We start from the raw sequence: 18,892 nt of genomic DNA, 5'->3' as shown, positions 1-18,892 counted from the left end.
TACATTCCATCAGCAAACAATTACTGAGTTGGGAATAGAAATGTTCCAGGCATTGTGACTGGCCCTAGGAGCAGAGGAATCGCAAGCTATCATCCTTGTTCTCAAGGAGCCTGAAGTCTACTGGAATTGAGAGACCATCTACCTACCCACCTATCTAGCTACCTACCCACTTGGTATAAATCTTTTCCCAAAGCATACACAAAATACAGAAAGTACTAAACAGGAAATCTGAGTATTCAAGCAAAAGCTGACCAACATCAATACTGGATGGGACATCAGGCATCAACTAGGTTTTTAAATTTATAGCTCCTGTGTTTTTATGCTCCTCTCCTAAAATAAAATGCATAGTCTTACAAGGTATATTTACCTCACACATGTTTATACCATATCTAATATAACCCTATCATATATTATTTATGTGATATATATGATTTCAGGAAAATCAAGGATATAAAAACAAAGCAAAACGTTTCAAGTGGGGAGTCCTATAACTGAACAGTAAAAATGGAATTGAGCTCCCTGGTTAACAGAGGAAAAAGACAAAGAGTTTGACTTACAAGTTTTCCATTAAGAAGGGAAGAAGCATGGATGTTTCTCAGAAGCAAAAGAATCTCTTAATTTCAAAAATCTTTGGAGCAGAGGAGTGGTGAAATACCTTTCAGTCTTATCTGGGAAAGACTGTGTACATAGTTGAAAATTAATAATTTAACCAAGGATAGACTAGTTTCGAAGAGGGAAGGGGCAGGGTTAGGGCAACTAGCAAACTGTGAAATTTACTACTGAAGGTGCAGTGGAGATAATGAAGAACTGGCAGGAACAGCATCATGCAGTTGACTTCAGCCTTCCATTTTCACAAGTTTTCTGGTTTCATGAACTTGAAGAAGTGCAAACAAGCAGCCAGTGTCTGAACAGATGGGGTTCTCCTGAGTGTGCTTACTAGCTCACCTGGCTTCCCAAACGGGCTTTCTTCTACTTTGAAAGTGGATTGAATCAGCATTTTCTAGTGAGTTTGTGAGCAGACACCACATGGTATAAGTACCTCGGAGTTCCCTTCTACCACAGACACATTTATCAAAGTGAAATCTGACCAGCCCAATGTATGCTAATTTGCATGAACAGTCCCACTTTCCTCCTTATAGGACTGATTTTTCTCCCTCACTTAGCCCATCCCATACTTAGGTCTAATGGAAACAAATAGAAAAAAACAACAACAACACACGCTTATGATAAGGAAAATATGTAACAATTATTTTGGATCTACTACCTCATTGCCTTCACATTATCTCCTTGATTTTTTTCTAAAATAACATATAAAATAGTCTTAGCTTTCTGAAGGATGCCCGAAAGTTGAGCAACGGGAAAATTCATCACATATTGCTCACTCTTTGATTCAAAGACATTTATTGACTTACTTTGTGCCAGGCACAGGGCGAGTTTATGAGGATGTATCACTTAAAGCAGAGGAAGCCCTTGGTTTTAGGAGTTGATCTTCAAGCAGGGAATATAGATGATAAATAAGTAAACAAGTAGAAATAATAATTACAGATTGTGATCAAAGCAAAGATGATCCTAGGGTTGGTAATGCAATGCAGAGTAGCTAGAATTTGGAAGGGAAAGGGTTTACTCCCGAGGTTGATCAGGAAGGTTTCTCTGGTGTGGTGATTTTGACTTGAGTCCCGAAGGTTCAGAACAAGCCAGTGAAGCAAATAACTGCATAGGAAGAGTCTCCCCATCCCCCCCCTCCAAAAAAAAGGAACACAAGTATAAGACATAGAGAAAAGAAAGGGTTAAAGCAAGTTAAAGAATCAAAAAGAAGACCCAAGGGGCCTCCAGCACGGTAGACAAGGCAAAGAGGTGGGCAAGGGGCAGATGGTGCGGGAGCATGCTAGACTCACAATCTTACTCTACGAGAATAAAACCCTTTGGAAGCTTCAAGAAAGGAAGAGACGGCCTCTGAAGTTCAGAGGAGCTGCCCTGGCTCCAGTACATCGAGTGGACAGGGGGAAGTACAGTCAAAGCAGGAGGATCATTCTGAAATCATGAGAAAAGGACCACCGACTACAGTAGAACGCCAGGACAGAAACAGAGAAGGTGAGAATATTTGTAACACATGGTGATGTCCTTCGGTCAGATGGTGAGTGACACACTTGAAGGGAAAAAAAGTAGGAAGTAAGAGGAGCAAGAAAGCAGGATGGTAAAAATATCAAAGCTAGTGGTGTGACCCTCAGAGATGGACAGGAAAGGTAGGTGAGGAACAACAAACAGGAGAACATGCAAAGAGAGAAAACGCAGGCCTCCTGCCCAAGCTCAGATTCAGTCCAGGAAGAGCAGGAGATTTGCACAAATGTATCTGCGCAAAGCAACTGTCAAAGAATAACTCAGTCAAAGAAATAGTATCAAAAACTCAGTCAAAGAAATAGTATCAAAAATAAATAAATGGAAGTTCCTAACAGACATAAGAAAAAAAATCCCCAAAGAGTTAAAAGTACCAGAAAAAATGTGGGACAATATGTATATACTTTTAAGATTAGGAATACCTTTATAAGTATAGCCAAAAACCCAGAAGCTGTAAAGAAAATAACTGAGATCTGACTACATATAAGTTTAAAATGTCTATATGATAAAAGGCATCATACACGGAGCTGGAAGCCAAAGGCACAGTAGAAAAATAGTCCTTAACGTGGACAACAAAGGGTTAATTTTTGCAGTACATAAAGTGCACCCACAGATGAAGAAGAAAATGTTGGCAAAGGAGGAGAACCCCAAAGAAGGACACAGATTTTCTAAATAGAAGACAATATTCTCCGCCTCACTATTAATAAGAAACATGCAAATGAAAGGAGCAATTAGGTATCATTTCTACCCATCAGGACAAGTGAAGATTCAAGAGCCATAATGGCTTAGTGTTGACAGGTCATAGAGAAAGAATTATTCTCACATTTTGGTGGTTGTAAATTTAAGTAACAGTTTGTTTTTGACGAGAAGAAATTGATAATATCTATTAAAAACAAAACCCCACATTATTTAATAGAGTAAATTTCATTACCAGGAATTGGTCCCATAGGAATGATCACACAGGTACATAAACAGTTCTTCTGCTGTTTTGTTTGTCATATCAGAAATGCGGGAACCACACAAATGTTGATCCAGAGGGTACGGAGTATGCTGATCATAGTGATTGCACGATGACGTATGACGTAGCAGTAGAAGAAAATGAGATGGCTCTGACATGCTGATTTGTTACGGTATGAGAGACAAACCATTAATAACATGCAAGCACAGAATGTTACCATTTTTTTTAAATGCCTTTATCTTTAGATATACATACATTAGCTTCGTATGTTTTCAGTACTCTTGTCTCCCTACCTGGGTCTGCACTGTGATTATCTCTAAGGGGTAGGATTACAAAATACTTTGGCTTTTTAAGATTTCTGAGTTATCTGAAATTTTTACAAGTACATGTTCGTTCAAAAAAAGACAAAAATGGGAAAATCGAAAGAACACAAGGGCATAATATATTTGAAGTTACTGGTGAAAACCTGCTAATTTTGGAAGAAGCATATAAGCAACAAAGGTAAGCCAATACAACCTATAGCTGACTGTAAACTTTGTCCTGTATCTAGAGAAACATGGCTATTATTCAAGGAAAGCACTCAATGTCACATTTTCTTTCTTACCATTTATTTCTAAGATAACTCATTATTTGCGATCCTAGTAGTTTTATTAAGTCAGGGCTAAGTACTGGCACTAAGATGGCAGAGCAATTTTGACTTGGTTGATGTTCTTTAAAAACACAGTCAACACTGTGATTTTTGGAACCCCAAAATGAGTCAGAGAAAGCCTGAAAGAAAATGCCTGAGAGTTAAACCAATCTTACAGTGAAGTACTTGGGAAAGTATGTTTTGAACTGGTTATTCTGAAATCAAATATGATTCCTACAAAGAGAAATAAAATAGGTAGGTTGGCCAACTGATGAAGGAACCGATCCTGTTTGCACGACACTTAACAGAGTCCACCGGGTGGCATTCAGGACTCGGCTCTGGCAGCGGACAGGAATGGAGGCGTCATCAATAGAACGAGACCTCTCTAGTTTGTGGGCCACACTGCAAATCGCACAGAAGAATCTGAGATGTCCAATGTGAAACGCAACACGGATCCGCGGGGGTGAATCACAGTTGTTCCAGGAAAGAGGTAGCTTTGAGGAAAACATCTTTCTATTTAAAAAAAGAGCTGCCTGGCTGCTGTCACACTGTGGGCCGGGACACCATGCTCGCAAGCTGCTGTGTGTGAATGGCAGGCAAAACTGACTTCACTAACTGAAGGCCCGGATCCTTCACGTCAGGCAAATCTCCCTAACTACAGACCTTTTCTCTCTCTGCATGTAAAGTGATGATGATAATCACAATAACGCCGGCTTCTCAGAGTTGTGTTAGGCTTGAGGTAAATCCCAGGAGGGTCCGGCACACCATCCGCCTCTCCTGCAGTCACGACTCTCACCAGAGAAGGAAGGAGCGTCAACAGCCAGTTAGGCGGCAGCCACGCTGGATCTTGCCAACCACCAACGGACAAGGAAGACCGGGGAATAACAACTGGACTTGCCCATCTGTAGGTCTGTGCTGACCTTCAAGAACACAGTGTTCCAGGAGTGGGGATAGTGGGGGAAAAGATAAATCATGACAAAAATAGGAACTGATACGGAATGCGTAGAACCTTGGAGAGTAAGAGAAGGAATAAAAATAATAGGAGGACAATCTGAGAGGCAGAGGACCAAGCCAAGCATGTTTCCAGCCAGGACGCACTGATTATTTTCTATGTCAAGAGAGAAGCTAATGGAGATGGATTTTATGAAAAGATTCCTGGTTAGTTTCAAGGATATAATCCAACTGGCTTCTAAAATGATAAAGTAGGGAATGAAGTACTGTTTATTTCTAATTTACATGTAGGCTGTGGTCCTGGGCCTTTTTTTGTGACTGGGATTTACTGAGAAGCCTTCCAAAAGTTTAGACACACACACACACACACACACACACACTGCTTAAGAACACAACATTTTTGTGCTTAATTAATTTTTGTGTTTAGTTAATTAATTATCAACCTCTTTAATACATCCATGAATAAATCCTCTCTCTGAATCACCCACAGACTCCAGATAAAGACACCCTCTCTTAGGACGTGAAAATACTTTTGAAAAATAGGAATTTCTATTTGTGTACATAAATTAAAACTAGCAATTCAATGAGAGGTAAAAAATATTCTTATGAAATAACTACAAAATATAGGTATTCAACACATGCGTTGCTTTCTCAAAATATAAACAGAAAATGTAACTCTTCCAAAGTTAGATCAGCTCAGAGATAAATGCTCCTATCACAGAAAATGTTAACACAACTAAATTGTGTTCTAACTGCATTCTATCTCCCGAACACTTTTCTAATATTCATAAAATTCACATCCGTACATGTTATTTCCCTACAGATTTAGAAACTGAGGCTCAGAAGTGTTAAGTACCTTCCCCACTATCAGACTGCAAATTCAAGCCCATCTGGTTCAGAAGCCCGGAGAAGACTATCTCCCCACCTCTAAGAAAAACAGGGGAATACGCTAGACCCCTACATACAGAAGAGTATTATTAATGGAATCTACATGGAATTAATAAAGGCTGCTTTTTCAAAAAAATCTGGTCAAAAGACCACTGTAAAGAGAAAAGAAGCCTGATGTTAAAGATCAAGTATCCTCGCAATTCGTTATTTAAATTTTGCAGGCTTTGACAAGGCTTTTCACTATTTACTGGAAATGCTTTCTCACCTCTTGACGCCTGTGAAATTGCTCTTGTCTCATTTTCCTCAGAACTTCCTGACCCCTCGTCCTTCAGTCTCCTCTCTTTTGCTGCCCCTCGAAGTAAAGGTACTTCCTAGGACTTTGCACTCAGCATTTTTACTCTTCTTGCTCTCCTGGGTGGTCTCGCCACCTCCACGGCTGCAGGCACCCCCAAATGCCCGTCTTCCATTCCCACTGAGCCCCGCAGCTGCACACGCACCCGCCCCGCTGTCTACGGCAGAGGCGGGCAGAGCTCCGCTCAGTGTCTCGTCACCCGTCACGTCCGTACTTCTGACAAGCTCACCTCCTGCTTTCCAAGCTGCTTCCCCTCCTGCGGGGAACAGTCAACAGATACAGCCCCGAGTCATCTCCCCAAGTTAGAGATCAGAGAACTCATCTTGAATTCTTACCACACTTCCTTTCTCCTCACCCATAAAGATACCAACCCATCAGTTAATTCTTTTTTTTTTTTTTTTTTAAGATTTTATTCCTTGTCAGAGAGAGAGAGAGAGTGAACAAGCAGTGGGAGCAGCAGAGGGAGAGGGAGAAGCAGGCTCCCTGCTGAGCAGGGCGCCCCTGTGGGGCTAGATTCCAGGACCCTGGGATCATGACCTGAGCCGAACAAAGACGTTTAACCAACTGAGCCCCCAGGTGTCCCCAACCCATCACTAAGTTCTGTCAACAGTTCTGTATTCTTGGATCTTTTCTCCCTCCTCAGGGAGTCTACTTTTCTTCAAGCATGTACCATACTAAACTGTATGACTTCAAGATTCCACTGACTTGCCTTTTCCTGCTGCGTCGTCCCTTTCCAATTCATTCTCCTTCCCACAACCAGCCCATTCTTTGTAAAACATAAATCTGATCCTGTATGTCACTGTTGTGTTTTATGTCACTGATGGGCCCCCTTCCAGCAGCAACAAGGTCCTCCGTGGGACCACAGCCCGTCCCCTCTCCTTCTCCCCTTCCCCTCGCACTGGGTGCTAGAGCCAGCCAGACCGAACCCTCTTCAGGGGCTCAAATACACCTGGCTCTCCCACACCTTAGGGCCGCATCCCGTGCTGCTCCCAGCCGGCTGGCCTCCCCTTCCTTCTTCCTTCTCAAATGACTCAACAAGAGCTTTAACAGCCAGATCCGCGGACACCTCACCTGGGATGCCAGGCCACGTCTGGCACTGTTCCCACGGCCATCTCTGTCCCAGCTCTCTGTTCCTCTGTCCGGGCACTTTGCCTCATTGCCACTGGACTAACGGACTCGTCTGTCTTTTCCACTGGGCTATCAGCTCCTTGAGGGCAGCAACTGTCCCTACAGGCTCTCCTACCCTTGCTCCTAGCACAGGGTCTTAAATGCACTTGCCCTTGATAAACAGGTCTAATGAATACATAGTTACATTCATTATCTAATCTAGTGAATGGATGGAAAAATTCATTACATAATATGACTTCAGCCTTTGCTGTATCACTCACTGTCATATGATTAATGAATAAATTGCCCAGAAGTGTCTTGCCCTATTTTCTTCAAAACAGTGCAAGTAAATTAGAGAAAAAGATAAATGGTGATTCTTTTCACTTTCTTTCTTTTTTTTTTTTTTAAAGATTTTTTTTTTATTTATTTGACAGAGAGAGAGATCACAAGTAGGCAGAGAGGCAGGCAGAGAGAGAGAGGAGGAAGCAGTTCCCCGCTGAACAGAGAGCCTGATGCGGGGCTCGATCCCAGGACCCTGAGATCACGACCTGAGCCGAAGGGTGAGGCTTAACCCATTGAGCCACCCAGGCGACCCTCTTTTCACTTTCTTAATAATCTCAAAATAGATGTATTTTTCACACCACCAGAATCCTTGTAAAAGACTTAGGATAATAGTTAGAAGACCAAAGTTCAAACCGTGGCTTGCAACTTATTAGCTGCCTGGTCTTTGCCAAGTCAAGTGACTCCTTTGAGCTAAAGCTAGCTTAACTACCAAAATAATGATGTATACTCTTTATTCGCAATACACTTCTCAGAGTGTCTCCTTCTCATACTAGTTTGAGGTCAAATAAAATCATATATATGAAAGCAGTTTAAAAACTATGTGTCATCATAAAATGTAAGGTATGCTGTATTTATTCTTCATTTTAAATTCCTGAACAATAATAAAATTCTGTAAATAAGACCTCTCAGTATCTCCTAATGCCACAAAATAAAAAAATTTCCTCTTCAGGAAATAAACAGCACTTGGAATAATCTGGTTGAAATAAAGTTTATGGATTTTTTCTAATAATTTTATGAAAGCTTAATCCTGTGAAAATTTTGAAATACAGCAATGCAAATTATGTACTTTCTTATCCCTTAAGAAGGGGACAAACTATAGGAATATGACTCATCTTTGTCTATAATCTCATGATAGAAAATTAAGAGGAAGAAAGAAAGATCATCATAGAATTATTTAAAATCAACATAGAATTTTGCTATCAATTCAAAATAAAAAAACTTAAAGACAGTCATGTAAGTTCACATCATTCATTTCCATAAGAAATAATCCAAAGTCAAACAGTATTTAATAATTATATTCTCTGTCAACAACTCTGCAAGTCAAACTAGCAGAATTTTACTTTTAGCATGTTTAAGATTATTTTATCAGCCCAATGTAAACTCTTAGAATGTCTTTTCAGGGCTTCATGCCCCTCAAATGGAAAACTGTACAATTATTTAAACGCTGTTGAATTAGAGTGAAGAGAAAGTATCACTCATATTCAATAAATTTTTATCAAGTACCTATGCATAAGTGGAAATGCCTGTAGAGCCTACTAGATATAGTGTCCCATTTTCAATATATTTAGATTAACTGAACACGTATATTTTACAGACCAACCTACCTTTACAAGTAGCACTCATCCTGGATATTTAGAGCTGACTAAGAAACTGGCCACAAACAGAACTATTATTTAACTCTAAAAAGAATAACTTTCAACATGATGAGGGTGTAATACCCATTCTATTTGGGATTGTTACAACTTTCAAATCCACTATTTTTTAAACTGCTAAATAGATAGACTTTAGACAGAGAAAGAAGAGTAAGATTAAAACATCATTTAAAAAAAAAAGTATTCTTTGGTGAGTGCTGTGAAGTGTGTAAACCTGGTGATTCACAGACCTGTACCCCTGGGGATAGAGTATTATGCCTCCATCAGAAAGGATGAATACCCAACTTTTGTAGCAACATGGACGGGACTGGAAGAGATTATGCTGAGTGAAATAAGTCAAGCAGAGAGAGTCAATTATCATATGGTTTCACTTATTTGTGTAGCATAACAAATAGCATGGAGGACATGGGGACTTAGAGTGGAGAAGGGAGTTGGGGGAAATTGGAAGGGGAGGTGAACCATGAGAGACTATGGACTCTGAAAAACAATCTGAGGGTTTTGAAGGGACGGGGGGTGGGAGGTTGGGGTACCAGGTGGTGGGTATTATAGAGGGCACGGATTGCATGGAGCACGGGGTGTGGTGCAAAAATAATGAATACTGTTATGCTGGAAATAAAAAAAAAAAAAAAAAAAATCCCTGTTCTGTAAAATCCCAAAAAAAAAAAAAAAAAAAAAAAAGTATTAACCGAATGGTTCTTCCAAGTTAAAAAAGTTGAAAAATATGTCATAAGATTCTTTTATTATTTCACCGAAGTTATAATACAGTACTTGATCTGTTTTATTATGCATTTCCTATTGCCCATCTGAAACTTACGAATCATTTCAGAAACTGAATATTTGTGGATTACATTGCAAAGGTACTGTCTTACCGAAGGAAGGATTTCTGATGTAAGTGGACTAAACTAATAATTGTTATGGCGCCAATATTTTTATCTTTGAAAACATTTGGTGATAGACTACTTTAGTGTTTTGGTTATTGCTTATGGTCGGATATAATATACAACATCCTCCAAAACAAAATACTTCCATTCATTAACTACAGAAAATACAAGAAAACAACATGCTTTGAGATTGTCTCAAGTGTTTTGCAAAGGACATATCCAATTTAAATAGCATGTCTGTTTGTAAGGATAGCTAATTTGGGTCAACTGTATGGCACTTTCTTAAAGAGCACTGCCATATTGAATTTATTTATCAAATATCCATTTTGCTATACCTTATACTTCAGATGAACCACAACAAAGGAAGGTATACTTTTAATTACATTTTGAAATTTGAATGACAAAATGGAATCGATTAGGGCAGAAGTGAAAGCCACCAGTGAAGATGTTAAAAATGCTCTCAATGAGTTCCAATCTAATCTAAATTCTCTAGCAGCTAGGGTAACTGAGGCAGAAGACAGAATTAGTGATCCAGAGGACAAAATGATAGTGAGATTTGAATACTTGGGCTATTTATTACACCTATTATTTATTGTTATTGTAATAGGTCATAATTTTATATTATCTGTATTTCTTATAAATTTTATATTGTTATTTTATATATAATATAAAATATATTTTATATTGTTATTGTTATATTTCTTAAAAAGTTTTATATTGAGCCATGTGACTTTCCAATGATGTGAACAGTTTAAAAGGAAAGCAGTATTAATATTAATTAATGATTAATATTAATTATTATCAAATATTATTAAAGACAAAATAAAACATAAGCCAAAATTATTTGTCCTCCCTCAGGAAGTTGTGATTTATACCCAAAGTGGTACGTTCGAGGTAATCAGGTCTAGACTTATATAGTATGCAAAGTGAACACAGAATATTCAGATTGTCCGAAGTATTCTTAGAGTGCTAAATTAATTCTGAGGTAGAAGCAGCAGCAGAAAATTATATCTGTCTAGCAGATGACCAACACTCTTCCTTCTTTAATCTGCTTTTCTGTCTTGTGAGTATACATAGCCTTTTAATGGCCCTTATTCACAGACAGACCGGATCCCACAGTTTGACAAGAACCCACTGCAGGTCAATCACAATTAAAGTAAATCCAGCCAGTCATATATTATATCTTTATATTTAATCTAACATGAAAAATTTAAAAATCCAGTCTGTATCACTTTGAGGAATGAGTTCCATGTTAATTCTCCAGAATACTATTTTTATCCTTTTGTACCCAAAGGCAGAGAGCTTGATAGATGAGTCTGCCTCATACTTAGTGCTTACATTTCACCTTTAATCAGACTGGAAAATGGTACATGTATATGCTCCCAGTCAATACACTTAACAAACACCAATCCCTTGACCCACACTCTCTTGCGTCAAGGAATTTTTTCCCCCAAGTTCTACTTAGATTTGCCTTGAGGACATTTGGCACACTCATTTGTTAAAAAAAAAAAACTAATAATAAAAAAGTCCTTTTCTTCACTAGAAAATGTTTTTTCCTCATTTACAATTTATGTTTTTTTAATATTTTAAGCATACATAAAATTAATTACTTGTGATTATGGAAAAATATGATATCGTTAACATTGTACTACGCCTGGATTCAAAATCAGTAGTCTCAAAGTTTACCTAGTTTCAACTTTCTCAATCCCAACATGTTAAAGAATAACTTATTTTTATTTTTATATCTTCTACTTTTTCATTTGTGTGCAGCTTCTTCTCAATTTCCCATGTGTGCTTTACCACTAACACTTTATATAATATTTTCAAAACATAAATAAAATCACATTATCCTGAAGGAGATTAACAAATGATATGGAGAAAGAAAAGATCAGTGTTCTATAGTTTCTATAGATGGAAGCTGCAATATAAACGTTAGACTACTTAAGAACTTAATTTGTAAAACCAAGATAACATAAAAGTAATATATGTGCCACTTTTAAGAAAGTCTTTCCAAAATTTAGTAATAAAGATTAATATTTAAATAGTAGTTTACTGCTGACGAAGTACCATCACATATATTTGGATCCTGAGTTATTTTTAAACTTAGTAATGTTTTGTTGATATACTCTCAGGAGAGATAAAAAAAACTACTTAAAAAATAAATATATTCAGGTACTAAGCAGAATACTTTATATCTAAAACTACTTGTTTTAGGGATGGTGACATCCCTTTCAAAACTTGAAACAGAAAACTAATATCTGATAAAATCTGCAAAAATAACTATCCCAAAGACAGCTCTAATTCATGTATGTTTCTGCTGAACAGTGATTCCCTCCTGCTATAACGTAGATTTTTCTCACTAAACACAACAAATGGTCTTTCCTAATTTGTGTTCAGAGCAACTATAGAATTTCTGCAAAGTAACATTACTGCAGCAGTTTACAAAATGTCAAATGCTTGGACCTCCTTTAGGAAACCAAGTTCTAAAATCAAGTAAGAGTTGGGTGCCAAAAATTTAGGGAAAACAATCATGGTATCTGTTAGACGAGTTAATGACAAATAAATATGAATTAAAATAATTAAATCAATGAAACAGATATCCTCCAAATATTTAAAACCTCTATTTTCTATATGACTTACTTATTCAGTACACTTTCTTGTGCTGACAGGACTTTTAAAACCAAAATGGACTCTATTTGGTATCACAAAAATACAAATCAAATGAAACGTTGTATTACTGTAATGCAAAATTTTATACAGAATCTATCCTTACACATTTTACATAATCTAGGGCCATTATCTTAACACAAAAATTTTTGAACAGTAGTAAATTAGCACGTCAAGTTGAGGAGATATTTGAAATGTGTTTTCAGAATGAAAATGCTATGTGAATGCTCTACTGACTGATTATATTTTAGAGAGTTTCGAGTAAATATATCATTGATTATATTTTTTTACGCTAAGTTAGACTGTATTTTGGTGAGGGACACGGTGCCACGGTCTCTGTATTACAGCATGGGGTGAGGTCACTGGCTCAGTCCCCCGAGCGGGATGAGAGAGCAAGCTGGGTTGGTTCCTGGATTCAGGTGGATTGTGGACTAACATGATTTGGCACCAAGGTAAGGATTCATGGAGCTCTAGCCACAGGACAGATGCATTACGTGATAGTAAGAGACATTTACAACCCAGAATATAAGATCAGGGCAGCCTCCAGTGACATCACCAGATCATCTGCAGCGTCAGCCAACCGACCCCGAGTGTCTATCCTCCACACCAGCGCTCCCCTCTGCCTCGCTCTCAGCAAGGCTCCCTTCGCCCTCCCCAGGGCAGGAGAGCATGTCTCTTCCTTAAAAGCAAGGCACAGGCTTCCTCAAGGGAGAAGTAAATACGAAGACACAAAGGAACAGAATAAAAAACTAGACGGAGTTCAATTATCACTAACTTGACATTCAGGTAACAGGAATACCACTGAAATGTGGCAGGAGAAATCAACTTGAATTATCCAGACAAGAATGAAAATAAATAAATAAATAAGGAAGGAAGGAAGAAGAGAAGGGAGAAAGACCGCTGAATATCCCCGAGACTAAATCATTCACACACACACACACACACACACACACACACACCACACACACACACACACTTTTTTTTTTTTTTTAACTCTGACTTGTTCTGGAACCAGTCAACTGTGGGAACCTTGCATTTCTTTCAAAAACCATTTTTAAAATAATATAATAAAGGGGAGGAGGAAGAACTCTATTGCTTCATTTTAATTCTCTTCTAATTTAGCTAGAACTTGTGTTTTACTTACAAGCATTTGTCACAGCAAAACTGTTGGCTGTCTCAATGTTGTCCACATGAGGTACCAAATTAAAAGGAGCTTCCGACGCATTGGGGCTGGTGTTATGAAGGAAAATTGCTAATCGAAAAGCCGTGTATTCCTGGTCTGTGTTTCGGATGAAGAGACCACCTATTAAAAACAGCAGGAAAAGCATATTCGGTGCTTCCTCTTGGAAATGCAATACCTACCCCCCCAGCACTGTCAAATCCACCGGCATTCAGCAACACACAGGATTACGAAGCTCTCCCTGCCACGTCTTGGGACCGCCTTTTGTCCCTAAGGTGTATGCTTAGTATTTTAGTCTTTAGGACAGCTCAGCGCTTTACTGTCCCAATTTGTCACGATCACAATGACCTCTGAGACCATTGAGTGTGTTTTCCTTCCTCCCTCTTGCCCTCCCCATGATTCCCAGCACACTGCCCCATCAGCCAAGCTGAGGGCATTTCTGTCTAAGAGGCATGCAGATGAACAGAACAGAGGGTTTACATTAAAATGCAGAAATCAAGGGATGTGGTGACACGAAGGGCAGAGGGGAATGGGAGAGGAGACATGAACTTTGTTTTCCTGCGGTTCCCGGACTCAGCCTAATTAGCCCCGTTTTGTTGCACAGTCCACGAGAAATGATGCAGTGTTGAGGCTGAGCCTGGCTGGAAGAAATTCAATAGCTGCGTCCCATAAAAAGACAGGAGAGGAGAACAGCAAGGAAAGCCACTGAAGGGTAGGGTCGCTGGCCGCGGAGTCCAGCGGGAGGAACAGGAGCAAGAGACTCAAACGGAAAACAAAATAAAAGGAGAGAACGTTTCACGGAAAAGGGATCTAACTTTGAAATCGGTTAACCAACAGCGAGCAAAGACAGGGGGTTGCGGATGGAAATGCTTTTTGCCCGAACAGTGTCTTTCTGGAATGAGCAGAAAGCGGAGAAGCTCAGCAGGGGAAGAAGTGTGTTGAAAATACACAATAATAATTTTAAACCCCCAACAAACTCGACATCCCTTCATGCTCTAGGGAGAAGAAAGAGAAGAGATAGCACATTCAATATTATCGAACCCCAAGGAGGTTTTTTGTTTTGTTTTGTTTCCAACTTATTCCAACCCCACTTAAGCGACTTGAACCGAAGGTGGCAGTGGGAGCACAGGCGAGGAGGAACGGGTGGGCAGGGTGTGCACATTCCAACTGAAGAGGCAGTCTTGTGCACAGGGGCGACGGGAAGGGAGAGGCAGAGGTAAAGGGAGCCGCCGAAGGTCTCCCCGAATTGCTCCCCGGCAACTCATTTAACTCACTTTCGGATACCTGCCCCAGACACCCACATGCACACCGCACCGGGCAGAGCTTACCTATCTGCACGCTGCTCGGAAAGGCTCCCATGGCGAGTCCCCAAAATCCAGAAAACAACAAGACAATCTGTCTGCAAATAATCCTCATCTTCTTTTCTCCTCTCCCTGGCGCGCGCTCTTTCTCTCACACTCTTGCGAAAGGCTGTTCAGAGAGGCATTGACGACGATGGCGCTAAAATTAAAAACAACCAAAAGAAAAAAAAAAAAAAGAAAAAAGAAAAGAAAAAAGGACAGGAGAGAGATGTGGGTGGTTGGCGATTATGACTGCTCCCCTTCAGCAATCCATCGCGAGCTGCCAGCTTTTTCCCGCAGTCTCCATAGCCCTGAGAGCGGTTTCCTGTCCGGCTGCAAATGTTGCACATGCAGAAGATGGTGGTGGTGCGTCTAGTGGCTGCTCGCCGGGACGAGACATGCGCCCTGTCCTCGCCTCCCTCGCCCGGCCCGCGGCTCGCCTTCGCGCACACACACCGACACTGCGCCGCGGCCGCCGCACGCGCGCCCGCACCCGCCCCGCACGCCCGCACCCGCGCGCCCCTCCCCGAGCGCCGCGCTACCTCCGCGCGCCCCTCGCCCCCAGCTCGGCCGGCTGCTCCCCGCCGGCGCTCCCCGCGCGCCCCACGCTCCGCGGCCGGGCTGGAGTCGGGCTTTCCCTGCTCACCACTCGCCCACTCCCTCCTCTGTTCTCCCCCAGCTCGCGGAGGGACCTACTCCGGTGATGGGCACCCCCAGCGCCCCTTTCTCCGCTTCTCCCGGCGCCTCGGCGTCTCCGCCGCACTGGGCAGGAAATCGGCCCCGCGGGCGGGGTGCGCAAGCCCGGATCAGGGGCTCGGGGAGTTAGTGGCTCCCCAGGCCCCCGGCCCCCTGCCGCATTCTTGCAGGCTCGCGGGGAGGACCGGCTGCCTCGCTCCCCGACAGCCCTTGCCCTTCTCCCAGCCTCGCCCTCTTCTGCCACTGGGCTGCGCGCGGGGGACTCCGGTCCTCGCTGCAGCAAAGATTTCTCACCAGCAAACAGCCCGGGAATCTGGAGAGCCTGAGACAGGAATGGATGAGGTGAAGGGGCCCGGAGAGGGAGAGGAGGAGACTAGAAGGCAAAGGGCAGCCCCAGCAGGTTTAAAAGGCCGGCACCGAGGAGGAGAGAATTGGAGGAGGGAAGGCAGGGGAAGAGACCCAGGGCAGGGGTAACATCCTTGGAAAAAGAGGGATGACCGAAAAGTTCATTTAAATAGCAAAGTTGAGGGTAATGAGCGGGATGGGGAAGAGCCTGAGAAATAAGAACTCGGGGGTGGGGGGCAGCGGGTGGGGGGCAGTGGGGGGTCCAGTACGTTGTTTGAAAGGCATGAGGCAGGACTAGGAGTAAGAACTGCGTGGAGTGCAAAGCGGCGACAGCGACTGAAGCCTCCTTTCTTTCTAGCAGCCCATTCTGGGGGACACTTTCCCTCTGTGCTGTGGCCCACTTCCGGGGAATAACCCGACACGGTTCAGGGCTTGACGAAGGAGAACAAGCAGTGCTTGGGGCAGTGGGCACAAGAGTCTGCGGGAAAGGGGAGTATTTTTCAGGCACATCTTTTCTTAGCTGGGGCTCTGGAATATTCACCCATCTCCGTTTCACCCCCCTGAAGACTTCAGCGCTGCCTTGATGGTGTCCATGGTTGTGCGGACTGGAAAGAAGAACGCGGATTATCCTAGCAAGCGTCCAGGCTCTGGTGTCCCTTCGGGGGCACGGTGGCGAGGTCATTTCAGCAGATGGATGGAGTCTGTGCGAACCCCCAGAGAGTGAGTGTGGCAGCCGGGAAAGGCAGGTTTCTGATTTCCTCTCTGTGGCCTGAGGTCTCCTGCTGTCCACAGTAAATGCGATCCACTAATGCATTAAACGGTGAGAGAAAGCTTGTTTAAATCTCTACAGTTCTTTGGGTGCTATTGGTTGGATGCTACCGTTGGAGGGCCTGGAAAGCTGGGTCAGATGAGTTCATGAAGCTTCTGAGCAATCATTACAGGTAAAGATTCTCCTTGAAGGTTAAGGAAACTGAAGTTGAGTTTCCCATTACATTTTCAAAAGAATATAGCAAGTGTCCACGTTCACGCAGTGCAACATTTGGGAAAAGAGCAGACTGGCTCAGGTTAAGTGGAATTCTTACCAGGGCCCCACCTGGTTAGACGTGTTTTTGACATACGCACTACCCTTACCCCTTCAAGCCTCCTTATACAAACTATCACCAGTTACCTGTATTTGTAATTTGTAAATGACATTTCATCATCCCTGCTAAAACTTCAGAGTGCGTTTCTCCAGAGGGTTTTCTTTTTAAGTTCTGAGTTTTGCTTTTAATGTCACATCTTTTTGTGGTTGTTGGTACTTACCCACTTCGTGTGACATTGCACCCCAGAGCATTCTGACAAAACACAACCTAATTGTGAGCAACTGGATTACACGGATGGTACATTTGTCTTTACGGTGTAGAAGACTTTGGTCTTGGGAGTCAAGTGGGAGTTGAAATGGTTTTCTTTTTGTCTTTTCTGTCAGTGCAAAAACCAAGGCTGTAGATAATATCATTCCGTTTCTCTTATAAGACAATAAATAGGCCACATAAAATTCAAGTTGAATTTAAGTTAAATTAAAATTTCAAAACCCACCAAATCATGAAACTCATTACCTAATTGGGCAACAAGGGAAGCTCTGCTTGATGCACAGAGAGAATTAGCAAATTTTACTCTCAAAACTGAAAGACACGAGCTCTCCTGTGAGGTGATGCCACCATTGGTTTAGATGCACAAGTTTTCGGGTTCATCTCACCACCATGAGGATACCTTGGCTAACAGAACCACAGATGATAACCTAAATGTATTTTTCTGAGATAAGAATCTGGGTATTTTTTTAGTTTCTATTTTGTCCAGTTAATGAAAGCCCCCCTTTGATTTTATAAATCGGAATGATCTTTCTCTGTATACCTCTACCCCTCTACATAAACACCTCTAGATATTTCCTCCTGTCATACCTGTCCTTAAGATGTTCCAAGAGGGAAAGCATTTGGAGTTGGTTACCAAGAAAGGCAAGTGGGGTTGTAGCAGATTATGTGTATCATAAATAACAGAAATGATAATTGAGACACTGAAGACAACACAGTCATGAACAAAAGTGTGGCTGGAGCGCCTGGACGGCTCAGTTGGTTGAGCATCCAAATCGATGTCAGCTCAGGTCATGATCTCAGGTCTTTATCATGGAGCCTGCTTCAGACTCTCTCTCTCTCTCTCTCTCTCTCTCTTTCTCCCTCCCTCCCTCTGCCACCCCCCACCTCCAACTCTAGCTCCTTCTCTCTAAAAAAAAATTTTTTTTTAAATAAAAATAAAAATGTGTCTAATAATGGTAGGGTTGGCACTTTCACTTTTAGTCCCGAGTGTCTGGTCTCTTAACCATTTTATAATTATGACTCGAGTTATACCTCCTATTAGAGGGAACAATTACCAGAGCCTTTCTTTGGACCATTTGTAAAAGTAGAGGTAAAAGATCCTGCTACATCAGAATGAAAAATTTAAAAGGTTATTAATAGCTGAGAAAACCAAAAACCACACACACATACACACATACTCGATTTTATTGCTTTTGGGCTATTTTAAGTAAATATGTTCACAGTTTTCTGAACTGCAATTTACTCATTACATGAAGGTATCATATCAGAAGATCTCTAAGATTCCTCACCACTTCCCAAATCTCTAACCCTTCGAACTCAACTCAGTTCTGCTTTGGGAAAGGCCCTGGTGCTGTGGGGAATCCCCAGATGAGTAAGTCATAACCTTCTACTCAAAACCCTCACACACTGTGTCATAATATGGTCACAGACAGTCAATGAATCAAGGAACAAAGGGGGCTTTGTGGAGCTTTTTCAATGAGAAGAGATAAATACAGATAGATATAGTTTAGTAGATTGAAAAAATGGTGTCCAGGAGTCTGCAGTATAAAGCACACATTGCTGAGCTGTTTGGAGGTACAAACTTGGAAGTGGAGAGGTGGATAAGAAGAGAAGTCAGGTTGGGGCATATTAATGTAAGTGCTTGGGATATCGAGTAAACACACACACACACAATCACAGTGATTTTTTTTTTTTTTAACTCATGACTGATGTATAATCT

At 41.4% G+C, this 18,892-nt stretch overlaps 2 protein-coding genes across 13 annotated transcripts in view; one reads left to right on the top strand and one right to left on the bottom strand.

Moving 5' to 3' along the window:
• The window catches only part of GRIA4 (glutamate ionotropic receptor AMPA type subunit 4), a 381,150-nt gene extending 365,147 nt beyond the window's left edge, over positions 1-16,003 (bottom strand). For 9 of the 12 annotated variants that reach the window (XM_032357836.1, XM_032357835.1, XM_032357841.1 and 6 more), the window contains exons 1-3: positions 15,479-15,587; positions 14,771-14,942; positions 13,407-13,565 (exon numbers count right to left, since the gene is read on the bottom strand). In XM_032357836.1, coding sequence (XP_032213727.1) covers positions 13,407-13,565; positions 14,771-14,858 — 247 coding nt within the window. In that variant the 5' untranslated portion in view covers positions 14,859-14,942; positions 15,479-15,587. The other 3 variants (XM_032357837.1, XM_032357839.1, XM_032357838.1) reach the window with 3 other exon arrangements.
• Positions 15,140-16,648, top strand: LOC116598711 (translation initiation factor IF-2-like). The gene is made up of 2 exons (XM_032357946.1): positions 15,140-15,887; positions 16,390-16,648. Exons 1-2 carry the CDS (start codon positions 15,140-15,142, stop codon positions 16,545-16,547), a joined length of 906 nt encoding a protein of 301 aa, XP_032213837.1. The 3' UTR covers positions 16,548-16,648.
• The last annotated feature ends 2,244 nt before the right edge of the window (positions 16,649-18,892 follow it).

This window comes from Mustela erminea, chromosome 9, assembly GCF_009829155.1.
Source record: "Mustela erminea isolate mMusErm1 chromosome 9, mMusErm1.Pri, whole genome shotgun sequence".
Classification (NCBI taxonomy): domain Eukaryota; kingdom Metazoa; phylum Chordata; class Mammalia; order Carnivora; family Mustelidae; genus Mustela; species Mustela erminea.
Note: the sequence above shows the minus strand (reverse complement) of the source record. Positions and strands in the feature narration are given on the sequence as shown.

Excerpts from the sequence above, each read along its gene's own strand:
- LOC116598711 (XM_032357946.1), top strand. The coding sequence starts at position 15,140 with ATGGTGGTGGTGCGTCTAGTGGCTGCTCGCCGGGACGAGACATGCGCC. Across the intron at positions 15,888-16,389 it reads AGCCCCAGCAGGTTTAAAAG|ACTTCAGCGCTGCCTTGATG; the intron begins GCCGGCACCGAG and ends ACCCCCCTGAAG.